We start from the raw sequence: 16,869 nt of genomic DNA on the forward strand, positions 1-16,869 counted from the left end.
ATACGATAGGAAGAAATAACTAATAAGTGTTCGATAGGAGGGTGTAATGGTTGCTGATAAAATGGCGGTAAAACCCGGAATTTCTTCTCTTTATACGCCTTTAAACCTTAATTTAAGTTGAATCATACACATGGAGACTGTATAAAACAAATCGCCTTCACAATACTTACAAGAACCATGCAGTATATGGGTATATCGATATACAGTATAAGCATTAGAGGACGTGGAATGTTTTGGGTGTGGAGAAGATGCCGTCATAATGGCGACATACGTTTTATCATCGTATCATTAACATAACCAACGCATTATTGTATCAAGTTTATCATCATTATTATTTTAGGTAAGTTTCATGATCTCAATAACTGAAGAAAATAAACTTTATTTTATGTCCTTCATGCAAGAAAATAATCCTGGTGTTGGCTTAACGGGTTTTTTTTGGTTTTTTTTGTATACCTTGGTCGAGGCTCGTATGAGAGCAAACACACAACTCACAGCAAGGGGGCATGAGACAAGAGGGGCGGGAGTGGGAGGGACAAAACAGTGGGGAACAGACACATTAGGTGAACTGTGGAAGGGAGAGGAATGGGGATGGGACGGGGAACATGGCGAAGAGAAGATGGACATTACAGGGACTTTCAGGAAGGAAAGCAGGGGTATTGAAGGAAGTGGGCTTGGGTGGATTATCGGGGGAAGAAAAGATCGAGGATTTGGATGGGGGAAGATAAGAGGTGGTGGTGAACAGCTGTTTTGAAAGCCTGGAGGGAAGAATGGGAAAGAATAGAGTGAGGAAGTTTATTCCAAAGGCGGGAAAAAAGAGGAATGAAAGAGTGAAGATGAGCAGTGATTCGTGATTTTGGTAGTTTTACCAGAAGGGGGTTGTTGGCAGACCTTGAGCGCCCTGTGGAAATGTGGTGGGGACAAATCGCAGAGAGAGCAGGGGGGGCAAGGCTGGAGAGGAGTCGGTAGAAGACAGAAAGACCACCGACCAACCTGCGGTGATTGAGTGAGAGGCCCAAAGACTCAGCTTCATTGCGGGAGATGCCAATGATCTTAAATGCCCTGGTTTCGACAGCGTGAATCCGAGAAAGGTGGGAGGCAGGAGCACCAGCCCAGAGGGGAGAGCAGTACTCCATCAGGCTACGGACAAAAGCTTTGTAAGTGGTCAGGAGCTCAAGAGGGCCGAGGAAGGACTTTGCACGACGGAGGATTCCCAGTCGGCGACTGGCTTTTGAGGCGAGGTTGGAAATGTGACTTTCCCAGGAAAGATCATGGCAGATAGTGAGACCCAGAAGCTTGAAAGAAAAGACTTCTTCCAGAGGATTGTTGAGAAAGTGGATGGGGGGGTTTTCTAAACGGTCCTTTCGAAGAGACGTAGTGAGAGTGTGAGATTTGTCTGGATTTAAAGACATGTTCCACGTGTTGGACCAGTTTGTGATTTTATCCAGATCTGCAGTGAGCGAAGAAGCTGCTGCTTGCCGGTCTGAGGGATGACAGATGGTACGGCAGAGGGTGGAGTCGTCGGCAAAGAGAAATCGAGGATTTTCCAGAGAGTCCGAGAGATCATTGATGAAAACCAGAAAAAGAACAGGGCCCAGAACGCTACCTTGAGGAACTCCAGCCTGCACAGGAAGAGTGGATGAAAGAACTCCATTTAGGTCCACACGTTGACTGCGACAGGAGAGGAAGTCTGCGAGCCATGAGTGGAGATGGCCTTGAATACCATGGGAAGAGAGTTTGGTGAGTAGTGCAGGGTGCCAGACTGTGTCAAAAGCACGTGATATGTCCAGGGATACGGCTCTGATTTCCTCTGGCATTGAGGAATGATCGATTGCGGTTGATGTATGATCGATGATGCTGGCCAGATCTTACATGGAGGTGAGGAAACCAAGAGAAGGTGGAAAGAGTACTTTGCAAGATTACTAAATGTGGATTACTCCGACACTACTTGTATTGGCTTAAGATCTTATGGTCTTGAGTTTTAGCCCCTGTCGTGCCGATAACATCAGGTGGGTTGCTTCAGTCTGTCATCCTTCTTAGGTTGGCACGAGTACCAGCTTATTGGAAACAGGGGAGCACTGCATCAGCAACACAGTCGCACTCCCAACAGTAATGCTAGTAGCAACTACCGGCTCCATACGAAATAATCATCGATCTATAATTCCAGCAATCTGTGTGTGTGTGTGTGTGTGTGTGTGTGTCTGTATGTGTGTCTGTATGTGTGTCTGTATGTGTGTCTGTATGTGTGTCTGTATGTGTGTCTGTATGTGTGTCTGTATGTGTGTCTGCGACCGCCGTTTCTCGACAACCACTGGTCCGATCTGATTGAAACTTGCCAGGAATATTGCTGGGGCCCTGCTGATGTGCCTTTTCAAGGTTTGATATTAATCGGACGAGCGGTTCCCAAGTTACGGCCATTTATCTATCGACCAATGACAGGACACGATGGTATGTCATCACTATTGACGGCACAATTCTTCCTTTTTTAATTTTTTTTCACGATTGATGTCACAATTCTTCTTCTTCTTCGTTTGATATGATGTCACAATTGATGCTGGGGACCTGAGTATGTGCCTTTTCAAGGTTTGAAATCGTTCTTCTTCATCCGTTTCAGCTGTTTCTCAAGTGTTTCCCAAGGTTTGAAAGCTGTTTTTTTCCCAAGGTTTGAATTAATTGTTCAAATTATTAATTAATCCCAAGGTTTGAATTTTCCCAAGGGAAACAGCTGTTTCCCAAGGGTTTGAAAGTTGTTTTTTCCCAAGGTTTGAATTAATTGTTGTGCTTGGTAGACATTTGTGAATACATTTACAGAGAGAGGAGCGAGAGAGGGGGGGGCGAGAGAGAGGGGCGTCACAATTCAAGAGAGGGGAGAGAGGAGAAGGCGAGAGAGGGGGGTGAGGGGTGAGAGTGTGGGGGAGAGAGGGGGGTGAGAGAGAGGGGCGAGAGAGGAGGGGCGTCACAATTCTTCTTCTTCTTCGTTTGATATGACGTCACAATTGACGCTGGGGACCTGAGTATGTGCCTTTTCAAGGTTTGATATTAATCGGACAAGTGGTTCCCAAGTTATGGCCATTTATTTACCAAACCAATGACAGTACATGGTGCTATGACGTCACGATTGACGTCACAATTCTTTTTTTTCTTTTTTTTTGCACGTACTGCCACGCACGTACGGGCCCGCACTAGTAATAATATTAATAATAATAATAATAATAATAATAATAATATGTAGAGGTACATTCAAAGTTCACCGCCCTCATGACAAATAAATAAATATATCCTCCAGTGCATGACTGCCGGGCGCCATGCCGCCGTGCAGCACGTGGAGACTGAATTGGGAGGGAGCAGTGTACTACTGAGGTGAATGTGCACAAATGATACTGAAGTAAATATGTCCAAATGAAACTTGGTTTATATGTTCAAATTCACTTCTGAGGTAAATATATACAAATGAAACTTGGTTTATATGTTCAAATGCACTTCTGAGGTAAATATATACAAATGATACTTAGTTTATATGTTCAATTGCACTTCTGAGGTAAATATGTACAAATGAGACTTACTCACCATGCATCATATGGAGACGGATTTGGAGTGAGCAGTGTGCAATAATTGATTGATTCAGTGATTAATTGCATAATTAAAATAAGTAATAGTCGTAAAACAATTGATTTCTCAATCAATTGCCTAATAGCATACCTAAACCACCACAAATCTGTAGCTCTTTGAAAATTAAGTAATTCATCAACAAATCAAAAATACCCTTTAAAGCCAAATCACTTATTCACTGTCATGTCCAAGTATCGGTTTCCAAGCTCAAATTGTGCCCGAGATATTTCCCAGATGAGAAAGGAAATAAATAAGAAATTAATAAATCGAGAGTAATTAAGTAATTAATCATTTAATTGATAAATCAAATAATAAAAAAACACCATTTTTGCCAAAGCACATCTTCACTTTTGTCCCCAAATTTCAGCTTTGTAGCTCAAAGGATGGCTGAGATATTGCCCGGACAAGCAAACGAACAAACAAGACAAGCCGTTAGGCGGACATGGGTAGTCGACTACCCAATATAACCTGACGCGATGGGCCCGTTCGATGGGGAATGACCTGAGGATTAAGCACAAGAAAATTCATGATTCTAGCTTCAAGGGTTAATGCTGCAGATTTTTTTTCCGTTAAAATACCCCCACATTTAGAGATTTTTCGGCCGTTGCTAGGCAACGGAGGGGTCCATAGCAACGGTTCGTTCTCACACATAACTAGGACATACCATGAACCTACCATACCAGTTTCATGTATATCTGACTCATAGTCTCTGAGATATGACGAACTTCGTTTTTTTAATTGTTTTCGACCAGGGTTCATTCAAAGTCTATCTTCTCCGACAGTTTTCATAGGATCCGGCTGGAAATTTTTGACAATATGGCTGAATGTACTGCCCACAGTCGCTCGTGGCCCGATTTTTGATTTTCGAAAAAATTCATTTTTGAGATTTTTTTTGAAAATATCAAAGGTCCGTTGCTAGGCAACGGTGGTGTCCATAGCAACGGTTCTCATTTGCACACAACTAGGTGGTATGAACCTACCAACCAAGTTTCATTGAAATCACCATTGTATTAACAGAGCACTGGACCGAACAGACATGCATACATACAGACAGACAGACAGACAGCAAACATATCGACAGAAATACTGATAATAAGGGTAGACTAGATCGACTACCCAAAAACAAACAGAGTGAAAACTGAGTACTCCCTTCAGAGTCCGGCGATGACGTCATGCATCGCCTTGATCTGGCATTGGAAAGGAGCGGTGTACAATAATACAGGTACTTAATTTTATGTTCTTGATACTTTAACTTTTATTCATGAAGATACTGTAAATCGCACAAAAACAAATCACAAACATGTTAATTAAGGGTACAGTTTGAACAAATTTTAAAGTTGAAGTCCTGAACCCTATTTTTCCCAATACCCTCTAAGTTTGCAGATTTGTGGTTCACGGGAATTTTCAAGAACGTAAGCCAGACTCCGCTCTTCGCGGGGGATACTTTCCTGGAAAATCTCGGGAATAGCGAATCTGCAAATAGTGGGGCATTGTTTCAATGTTAAAGGGGCAATAGGTTCCTGGTGATTAGTGATTCATAAAGGTAAAATAAAAAAAATCCACAAAAAAAACCCCACGAATATGCCCACAAAAAGCCACTAATACGTGAACCCCCCCCCCCTTGAAAACGCTCGCGAAAACAACTGTGAATACGCCTGCAAAACTCCCCCCAAAATGCAAATACGCCTACGAAAAATAGTCAATACGCCTGCAAAACCCCGCATCCCCTCCCCTCCCAAAAAATGCAAAAATGCGAAAAAAAAACACGAATACGCAAAGCACATGACCATGAATGTTTAAGCAGGTCACATTTTATAAACCGCAAATCGCGGGGTCCGTCAGACAGTACTTGAACACTGTGCCGGGTATCGTGTTCAATGATCTCTCTAGTTGTAATAGTATAGTGATGGATGTGCTGAGTGACATCATCAGAGATAGACAACTGAGTCATAACAACAGAGTCAATAAAGAGCTGCAGAGAAGAGTGCTGGAATGTCAAAGAGCTTAGAGAGGCAGGGATCGAAGGTTAAGGGTAGAAAGACAGAAGCAATGGTGTCTGGTAAGACTGGTGTAGGGAGGGTTATGATTGTTAATATATGGGATGGAAAGCTGACACAAGTGGACAAATTAAGATACCTTGGTTCAACACAAATGGAAGGGGGAGGTTGTGAAGCAGAAGTCTGGGACAAAGTGAAGGCAGCCATGGACAATATGGAAGGAGGTTGATGGTGTTCTCTGTGATAGAAGATACCGAGAAAATTGAAGGTAAGAATGTAAAAGTCAGTGATTATACAGTTTATAATGTATAATGCAGAAACATGGGCTTTGAGAAAATGATGAGTTGCTGGAGAGGACAGAGATGAGAATGTTTCGGTGGATTCTCAGAGTATTATTTAAGACTTACATATAAGACTTAAGACTCAAGAGCACATGGCCTTGCTGAGGTGTAGACAAACACAATCTCAAAATCGATAGAACATATCGTATACTTTATTGATATAGTGTACATATCATGTCTATGTGTGGCATTGTGTTTCATGGCAGAGTTCCGTGCAGCTTTTGACATTTTCGTCCAGGATGCGGAGGATGGCTGCATCAGCACCAAAGAGTTGGGACAGGTACTGCGAATGCTGGGTCAGAACCCTTCCCCAGATGAACTCCAGGAAATGATTGATGAAGTGGATGAAGATGGTGAGTGCCATCATTATGTAGGAACCACGTTTGTGTTGTATTTTCATTTTTATATCTTAAGTGATTTGCAGAGTATACATTGCTAACAGAAAGAGTGAAAGATGGACTTCCCTCAAGGTTTAAGTTCGATTTGAGATTTTTGACTTCAATTCTCTTTCTTTGCTCATTTGAAGTCTTACAAGGACTCATCAATTCTAGTAAACAGATCATCATTTTCCTGTTACAACACCAGCAAAAAGAGCATACAAAAGAAAACTTGTCTCTGTGAAGAATGATGTTCACCTGTATTGGCAGATAAGATGCAGTGGATTTCATCAATGGAAAGTTGATAAGAGGTAGGGTTACCTTTGTGGGAAATGAGGTGTGGCTGATGTTTCAAGAGTCATCGGAGGAAAATCCTCAAGAAAAAAGCAAAAGTCTTTAATTGTCTCTGGTTGTCGATATGTCAGAAGCACCTCGTTTCGCATGGCAGTAAACATGCTTTTATCAACTTTAGTTGGTGAAACCCATTGCTTAGTATTGTTACGGCTGTGGAAATTCGCAGAACACCATATAGGTTCTTAGTTAGTTATGCCGATAAGTCCGTGTTCAGTTAGATTTCCCCACCGTTGTTTAATGGGATATATTCGTGTCACAGGGCTATGATTCTTTGAGATAGTGTTTTTCTTTTCCTATCGTTATTTTGGACCAACCACATTTCAACCTCAAACCACAACGCCAACCACGCCACCATCACCACTACCATCATTGCTCTCGACCACCGCTTCGCGGCGGTCCCACACGCCAAACCACGGCCCTCTCCGTTAATGTAAAACGTCTCTACGAAGCGAAGGAAACCAGAGGAGTTCCGATGGCGCGCAGATTTTCCCGCCTGATTCTCCTTGGACCTGTGCCAATTATGTTTCTCTCGGCCCCCGCGAGGCGCGCGGGGAGGGGGGCGAGAGGGCACGCCCCTTTTCTGGAAGGTTCCCCCAGGTTCTGGAAGGAGGGCGGGGCGAGAGCGAAGGGGCATGGCGTGAGGGATATAAGGGCGTGCAGGACGCCAGGTCTGGCAGCTTGTGGTTTTTTTCCTTCGTGGTGGCAGCTCGTGAGCTCGTGTGGTTTTCTTCGTGTGTGTTTTTTTTCGTGGTGGCTGCTCGACTTCTTCGCAGAACCAGGGACACGGACGGGAGGTGCCGCTTTGCCAGCTCTGGTGCGCAAGCCTGCGCATCCGTGTGGAGAGCGCCGGAGAGAGCTCTCCGGCTCCGTGAAAGGCCGAGCTCAGCCGCGGCTGTTCTAGCTGCCGTGGGGGGACGGACGCCGCGACTCGCCCACAATCGCACCGCAAGGGTGCAGGCAACCTGCAACGGTCTCGTGGGATTCGTTCGGTCTGCCAAGTCCCACGCCATAAAGGCCCACAGGCCCGTCTGACCCCCCTGTCTACGGGGGTGGTCTTTTTCTTGGGGTTTTGCTTTCGAATGAATGTTGGTGGCGCCGTGTCTTGTGAAGTAAAACTGTTAAGTGGCTGTACATAAATTGCTTATAGTCGGTTGTAGTGCTTTCGCTTTATTTGCTTCCATACCTGCATGATTGACTGTATATGTGTATTGAAATAAATGTGTTTGTGTGAATGTACCCCGTTCGTCATGTCCTCCTTTCACCACATTGAAATGCCATCTTGCATTGCGGAATAAGAGTTGGGGTTGTTAAATACCCAGTAAAAAGAATCGGATCCGGCGAGGTCGGGCGATAATACCCGCTCGGTTATCACTGCAGAACGGAACGAACCACTTGGGCGGTTCGTGTCCAAGCCGACCTGCGCCGAGGTACGGTCTCCCGGTAGGCTACCCGCGCGGGTACTTAGGTATATCGAGATTTGGCGATTGACCCTATTCTGCGCGGGTAGAAAATTGGCTAGGCCGTGGTGGGGTTGAAGACCCACCCGTGACAGGGTTCCGGCGTTGCTCCGGAAGGTCACGACTGAATTGTCCGTCCAGTGGGCGAGCGGCTACTATTAGTGGAAAGCGGCCGTTCGCACGCCGGCTGGCGCGATTTCGTAACAGTATATAGGGAGGGTTCACCTGAGCAAAGGAGGGTTCATGCTTTACTAAGCATAGAGATAGTCACCTTCACTTTAGCAAAGGAAAACGAAAATATTCAATAATGAAGCTCGAACCTCAGGTTTTGAAGTTGAGGTTCACATGGAATCTATTCCTCCTCAACTTCCTTGGCATAATGATATTATGGATTCGCCTTCGGTCGGGGTCGTGAGGGGAGTTCTCGGACCCACTCCATGACCGATGACCCTGAAGCTGACGAACTGCGGATAACTCTGCAGTGTGACGGGTTGCTAAGAAATCACAGGCTCCATCTGAGACACTCGATTTAGGTAGGGTCCAGCGTCCAAATCCTGCTTTACCGTACTGACAAATTAACCATCCCAGATAAAGACTGCTTCTCTGCTATTAATCTAAATGGCCAAGTGATACCGCAAGTGAAATGTTGGCTATGGCTGACCGCAATGAAACAGCGGGACTGAACTCCCTGTCACTATCCACACACTATGTTCCAACCAGTAGAAGATCACAATCGGGCAGTTTGGGAAGCGATTTATAGAGGTCAACAAGGAGCATGTATTTACAAGCAGTGTCACAGACGAAAGCTTTCACCCCGATCACAGAAGGCCAGTCTTAGTCAGTCACTTAATCACAGGTTATACAATGCAGGCACCTTTCCGGGGAAATGAGGTAAGGAAGAGGTATAGAGAGGGAAGAACAAAAGTTTGAGGCGCCGGGTCGGTCTCTCACTCACCCGACTCAAGCCGGCAGGATTACGTTAGTCCCAACAACAGAGAGGGGAGTGGAAGGAAGAAAATGTGGGGAATGAATAGATTTAGGGAAAGTAAGAGACAGAGAGCTTAAGTCAGTGTGTATGTGCTAACGCATCTGGGAATTCTCTGCTGGCCGGGCTCGCTTATCACTGGGTACGGACACCTCGATCGCTTATCATCCACCATCTCTCTGGTCATCAGCTTGCTCGTCTCCACTCCCAGATGTGTCAACTCCTCTTTGCTCAAAATCTCCCAACTTATAAAACTCAAGGAGAGGCATCGCTTTGGGACCAATTGCTGTACTCATTGCTGTACTCTCAAATGCTGCCTTGGTGTCTCAGAGGTCTGTGTCACGGCCATTGGAATCTGCCAGAGCTCTGTCTCCTCATTGGCCCGCCCTGTATCTAGGTGCCGCTCATTGATTGCGCTCAGCTCCTGCGGCACTGACGTTAATCAAGGAGGGGCATTGGCGATTGAGGCATTTTTGGTGGAGTCCCCCCCCTCCCCCACGCTGCACAGATCCACGGTCATTTGTGCTGCTCTTTCGTTGGTCGCTGCTTGTACCATTGTTTTTGCAATGCTGGTATTGTAAAGCACTAGTGCGGGCCCGTAGGTGTGGGCCCGTACGTGCGTGCCAGTATGTGCAGCTTCGTTCCTTCGCTCTCGTAAACGATGACTGGATTGGGGAATTGTTTCAATTAGATCAAACCAACCGTATCATAAATGGCCATAACTTGGGAAACATGCTCAGGTCCCCAGCGTCAATTGTGACGTCATATCAAACGAAGAAGAAGAATTTTGATGTCCCCTCTCCCTCGCCCCCCTCTCTTCCCCCTAGTCTCGCCCTCCTCTCTCCCCCCTCCTCTCTCGCCCGTCTCTCTCTCCCCCTCCTCTCTCCCCCTCTCTTGAATTGTGATGCCCCTCTCTCTCACCCCCCCTCTCTCGCCTCCCTCTCTCGCCTACAGACACACAGACATTAATATCTTTGCCTCCATCCCCTTGGAATCTCCTCTGTTATCATAACACAGGTGAATCGTTTATTCAACACCTGAACCCCATATTCACCGAGGCAGGTTCACACTTCCACCGGGATCGCATCAGGTCCCACTGCTTTGCCATCATCATTCCTCTTTAGCCGGCTGTCTTGTCTAACGGCACTTTCTGTATAAATGAAAGATTCCAGGAGTAATCTTTAAAATCCCGTGTTTAATCTTCCTTGTGTGTCCTTTAAATTGTTGTGATCCCTGTTTGCCATGAGCATGTGATGAGGAATATAAAGAATTAGTTTAGTTTAATTTAAAATGAAATAAACATTAATTGTGACGTCATTCGTGACGTCATAGCACCGTGTCTTGTCATTGGTTTGGCAAATAAATGGCCGTAACTTCTGAACCGCTTGTCCGATTAATATCAAACCTTGAAAAGGCACATCCGCAGGTCCTCAGCAATATTCCTGGCAAGTTTCAATCAGATCGGACTGGTGGTCGTCGAGAAACGGCGGTCGCATACAGACACACAGACATTAATATCAAACCTTGAAAAGGCACATAATCAAGTCCCCAGCGTCGATTGTGACATCATACCAAATGAAGAAGAAGAATTGTGCCGTCAATTGTACAAAAATAAATAAATAAACATTAATTGTGACGTCATTCGTGACGTCATAGCACCGTTTTTTGTTATTGGTCGACAGATAAATGGCCGTAACTTGGGAACCGCTCGTCCGATTGATATCAAACCTTGAAAAGGCACATCCGCGGGTCCCCGGCAATATTCCTGGATAGTTTCAATCAGAACGGACCGGCGGTCGTCGAGAAACGGCGGTCGCATACAGACAGACACACACACACACACACACACACACACACACACACACACACACACACACACACACACACACACACACACACACACACACACACACAGATTGCTGGAATTATAGATAGACTAGTACGTGCCCGTAAAAAAATAAAAATAAAAAAAATAATAAAAAAAGATAATAATAATAAATAAATAAATAAACCACACAGGCCGTTTCTTCGCTCTCACGTGCCCGTACGTGCGTGACCCGGAAGTTCGATATTATTCGCAGTTACGATTATTCGCAATTTATTTTTAATACCCAATTATTCAATTAGCGCCAACGTATTTTACCTTTTCGCAATGTCGTGGCAAGGAAAAACAAAAAGAGAAGAGAAGAGAGAGAAAAAAAATTACTTCCTGGTTCGGAGCATACCAGCACTCTGATGTTCCCGAAATTTATACACCGTCTAATATGAAAACGATCATAACTTGGGCCATTGTGTTTATCTATAAATGCGCATAAGAAATCGAGAAATTATTAGAATACACGAAGTCATCACTCTCCGGAAGCCCGTACGTTGTAACCGTAATGGGGAACGTGGCTGTGCTTCCCTTCCCCATCGGCCACGCCCACGCAACAACGTGTCTTCCCATTGGTTTCGTAAATAAATGGCCATAACTTGGAAAGCACTTGTCCGATTAATATCAAACCTTGAAAAGGCACATCCTCAGGTCCCGAGCAATATACCTGGCAAGTTTCAATTAGATCGGACCAGTGGTTGGCGAGAAACAGCGGTCTCACACACACACACACACACACACACACACACACACACACACACACACACACACACACACACACACACACACACACACACACACACACACACACACACACTGCTGGAATTATAGATAGATGAATGGATGCACGGCAGAGGTGTGCAGAGAGAGAGAGAGAGAGAGAGAGAGAGAGAGAGAGAGAGAGAGAGAGAGAGAGAGAGAGAGAGAGAGAGAGAGAGAGAGAGAGAGAGAGAAAATGAGAGATAAGGATAGGGAGAAAGAGTGTGTGTGTGTGTGTGTGTGCTTGCGTGTGTGTGTGTGTAAGACAGAGAGAATTTAGGTGGAAATGAGAAAATTCACAAAAGAGTTTGAATCTTCGACACAAACACAACACATTTTCCCTTTTCACTAATATGAGGGGAGAGGCTATTTAGCTCCACAACATACTATAGAGATAACTACACTAGGGCTCCCTTCTGTGTTGGTATGTGCCTCCCTGGGGTCTCTGAAAACTGTCACAATACAATAAAAAAACACAACTTGAATATCACAGACGGACCAAAGGAAAATTACCAACCCGGCTTGTAATAATACCAGTCTCTGTGAATAGACACGTACCCTGTTTTCAGATTTGCTCATCTGATTATTTGCAAAAAAAAAGAATTTGCCCTGCCCAAAACCAGGAACACTACACAAATGGCTGTAAAAAATGATGAGACTGAGTCAATTGGACATGTATGGATTCTGCAAGGTAGAAACAGAAACCACGAGCCACCTATCGGGATGTAAAATAACTTGTGTCAGAACAGCTGTATACACTAAGGTATAACAAAGTATGAAGAGTAATCCACTGGCACATCTGCAAAAACTTCAATACCCTAGTCTCAGAAAACTCATGGAAACATTACCCAAAAGTGATAATTAAGAACAAGGAAGTAACACTCACATCTGACCTGATGATCCCATCAAGCTTGAACACAGAAAACAAAGCATTGCGATTAGATATAGTTCTTAGGTATCAAAAAAGAAAAAAAATGTTGCAATTTGAGGTGTTGGTACCCAGCGATAAGTGATTTTGGCCAAAACAATGCATAAATCAAGAACATGACCAAATACCAAGACCTCAATAATGACATGAAAAGATCATGGAAGCTGAAGATCACTGACATTGTACCGGTGATAATTGGAGCAATGGAAATGAAAAAGAATAACCTCACAGAGATATTATAAAACATCCTTGGGAATATTACTACAAACGAATTACAGTTGGAAGCTGTTCGGGGCTCGATGATGATCCTGAAAAGAGCCCTCGGAACAAAACTTTGGGAACAAGAAAACTTCACAACTTGGTCTATAAATCATGATCCCTTACTGAAATGGAGATGGATGCTCTGAGAACTGGGAGGACTCGGCTCCATCTTCTGAAACCAGCATAACACACACACACACACACACACACACACACACACACACACACACACACACACACACACACACACACACACACACACACACACACACACACACACACACACACACACACACACACACACACACGTCGACTAATATATGAGACACAGCACATGACTGTTAGACAAGACAAAGACAGGCACTGAGCTTTTGGGAAGTGCCGCCACTTCCCGGAATGCTATGGGTACCAGCTATGTCACAGCAAAGGTGCCACATGTGTCACCGCACTCGATGGGACATTTCTTAATGAGGTATTTCCTCCTCCCCATGGATGCCAACCTATGGAGATTGTCTATTCTCTTAACCTTTTAACCTCAAAGCAAGGAAGCAGCACAAACATTTTTAAAGTCTTTGGTATGATTCGGCCAGGGTTTGAACCACCGACCTCCCAGACTCGGAGCAGACGCTGTAACCATGACACCACCGAGTACGGTTACAACCCAGGTCACTTACTGTAATTGTGGTAAAGTCATGTTGAAGTTATGTGAAGTTTGATTGTGAGTCTTCAAGATGTGAAACCACAGTTTTGGTAAAATAAAAGGTTCAAATCAAGTAAAAACTTTGGGAATCAAAGTACAATAGATTGAAATGAACAAGTGATTAGTTTAACATGTGCATCAATTTTCATAAACTAATTAGGCATCATCTCTTGTCCATGCCAGGAAGTGGAACTGTGGATTTTGAAGAGTTTCTGGTGATGATGGTGAGAAGCATGCAAGGAGAAGAAAGCAAAGGAAAATCGGAAGAAGAACTCGCAGAATTGTATCGCATGTTTGATAAGTAAGTACAGTACCGTAATAATTCAGCTCAACAGCTTAAATAATGCCTAAAAATAATACCATAAAAAGACTTCCTTCATCCCTCCCAATCATTGCCAATTAAGGTTAAGTTAAATAAATGGTTTGTACACATTAACACATGAAATTATCATATGAAATTGTTATGGGTGATGGAGGCGCATAGCTTTGGGGGTATTCATGACAGGACGTGAACGTTTCTGTGGCTACTAACCTATCCTGGTCAAGTCGCTACTCCCTGGAAAGGCGCGAAACTCCCGCCGAGCAGCCATGGGAATGAAACCAACACCAGGGAAGACAATGTAACAAGGCTTTATTCACTCCAACAACAAACTGCTCACAAGTAAAGGGATAGATGAATGTATAATGTGATCTGGATACAACACTTCCAGTTCAGGGTTTGCTGCTTATGTATGTCTGATCAACATTTCATCCTTCCAATTCATCTAAGCTAAGTTTTCTGGACCAGATACTGTTTTATTTCAACTCCTGTATTGTTGATCATGTTTTTTTGTCCAATTTTCTGTGCCAAACCATATCTTGTTGTGTTGAATCATCGAGTTTGCATCTCCTGGTAAAGCCCGGCCTACTCGTGCTTATCGGGTTGTAGCTTCTGCCTCTGTTGTTTTAAAAAATCTCACATGCTTAGTTTTTGCTCCTTTTATCGAAGGTATTGTTCATTTTGATTCATCAGTTTAATCCCTTTCTCCTTCTTGCTCTAAAAAAAAATTACAAACAACACAACACTCTTCTTCACCCCCAAAAAAGCAAAACAACACCAACAATAACATCAGAAAAATAACCAAACTCTATCACCTGTGCTCAGTTACTCCTGAATTCCCCATCCCTCCTTTTCACTGAATATAACTGAATATTCATTGAATATAACGTCTCTTCCTTTAAAAGCTTTTCATAACATTTTAAAACGAGAAGGGCACTCAGTAGAGCGCATACCTCCACCACACAACGCCTGATCCAATAGAACATATCAGTCCCAATAAATTTTTGAAATATCATGCTTTATAACGTTTTTGGCCCCATCTCTCAATGGTGATCACGAATCACTATTAAAAAAAACATTGCACCATTGCCCTGCATATCACTCAGCATCGTACCATCGGGAAGTACTCGCTTGCTTACCCCATTGTTTCAGAAGAGTGTGGTCTGTGGCGCATAGTGTGATTAGGATTGTTATTAATTCATCCTTGCAGATAAGTTTGCATGTCCCCCACATCCATCTTTGTGTCTGTTGACTCGCTTGGTTAGTTTCAATTTGCACGGGATGTCCACCTTTCTCCCCGTACTCATAAATAAACCATTGTAAAGGTAAGAAACGTTTTCCATCCTCCTGCCTCCCATGCATTTTGCCTCCAAATTTGGATCATTTGGGTGACCATGGGGGACGGTAAAGTTGGAGATCAACTTCACTGAACACAGTGGTTAGAAACCGTTTGGGGATCAAAGATCCCGGCGCAGGTGGCCCGTCTTAACAGAGGCTGTCTGACGCGACAATATTTTTGTTTGTGTTTCCTTGTTTGTTTTTATGTTTGTATGTTTTATTTGTTTGTGTGTTTGTTTGTTTCCTGAACCGTTGGATAGAATGAGTTGAAAACTGGTGGTTGTACTCAGGATTTTCATAGGAAGATTTTAGGGGTTCAATATATATTTTTTTAAATAGCCACCAGAGTTCAGGGTGGTGTTTGGACCCCAACACCCTCTCTGCATATCTATAATTGTGTGGCGCTATCTGGTGGAAGCCATTATTAGTTATAATAAAATACTCCAGACCATAAAAGTGGGGATGGATGGGTTCTTTGCTGGTTGACTAAAATGTGTCCCCCTAGTTATGAAATGGAGTTAATGTCTACCAATAACAATGACATGCAACCCCATGGTATTCCATCAGAAATAGATTAAAGAGATGGATTGTTATTATTTCCCTATCAGGAACTGTGATGGATACATTGACTTTGAAGAGCTGAAGAGTATGTTGGAAGCAACAGGAGAGGAGATTACTCAAGAAGAAATTCAGGACCTGTTTGCTGATGGCGATAAAAATGCAGATGGCAAAATCGACTATGACGGTAAAAACAATTACGATCATTTATTTTTTTCCGCTAGAGAGAGAGCTAGAGATAGAAAGCTGGAGATAGAGAGCTAGAGAGAGAGAGTGAGAGTGAGAGTGAGAGTGAGAGTGAGAGTGAGAGTGAGAGTGAGAGTGAGAGTGAGAGTGAGAGTGAGAGTGAGAGTGAGAGTGAGAGTGAGAGAGAGAGAGAGAGAGAGAGAGAGAGAAAGAGAAAGAAGTAGAGAGAGAGAGAGAGAGAGAGAGAGAGAGAGAGAGAGAGAGAGAGAGAGAGAGAGAGAGAGATAGATATATGTAGCAAGCAAGCACGTATGACTTATTTACATAACTTGGATATGGATTGGCCAAAGGGATGCAATTTGAACTTGAACAGAGACCATTTAACCGTTGAATTAATACCAGGTGGGGTTGACTCAGCCTGTCATTCTTCCGAGGTCGGCAAAATTAGTACCAGCTTGCTGGGATGATTGAGCCATTTGAGTATCCTGTGGAGTGGCAACCCATCCAGGATTGTGCCCAAGAGCCCAGGTGACTGCTTCAGCAGCACCAACGCTTTGTACAGCATATGGTCCCAATGGATGGAATTATTGGCCCCTCCTCCATGCATACACAAACATATTGCCCCTTGTAATGGAAAGCACGTCTTAGCAGCACTTTGCTATTTATTTTTATTTTAATTGCAGCTTTATCGAGCTGTTTATGAATAACAACGATGTTTTTATGTTTTGGAGACTGTAGAATATTTCAGTTCATCGTTGGTAGTTTGGAGTGCAGCATAGCCCCAATTGTGCATTTGGCCATCTCAAGGGTGGTTTAATGGTCTACTACCA

The 16,869-nt window shown here is 43.9% G+C and overlaps 1 protein-coding gene across 1 annotated transcript in view; it reads left to right on the forward strand.

The window, feature by feature from the left end:
• LOC147020666 (troponin C, slow skeletal and cardiac muscles-like) overlaps window positions 1-16,869 on the forward strand; it is a 37,604-nt gene that overhangs the window by 18,743 nt on the left and 1,992 nt on the right. The window contains exons 3-5 of the mRNA XM_085896198.1: window positions 6,151-6,297; window positions 13,822-13,939; window positions 15,904-16,040. Of these exons, the coding sequence (XP_085752324.1) occupies window positions 6,151-6,297; window positions 13,822-13,939; window positions 15,904-16,040 (402 nt within the window). The remainder of the gene's footprint in view (window positions 1-6,150; window positions 6,298-13,821; window positions 13,940-15,903; window positions 16,041-16,869) is intronic.

This window comes from Eptatretus burgeri, chromosome 9 (assembly GCF_056783735.1).
Source record: "Eptatretus burgeri isolate ZD-2024b chromosome 9, Ebu_testis_v1, whole genome shotgun sequence".
In the NCBI taxonomy this organism is placed as follows: domain Eukaryota; kingdom Metazoa; phylum Chordata; class Myxini; order Myxiniformes; family Myxinidae; genus Eptatretus; species Eptatretus burgeri.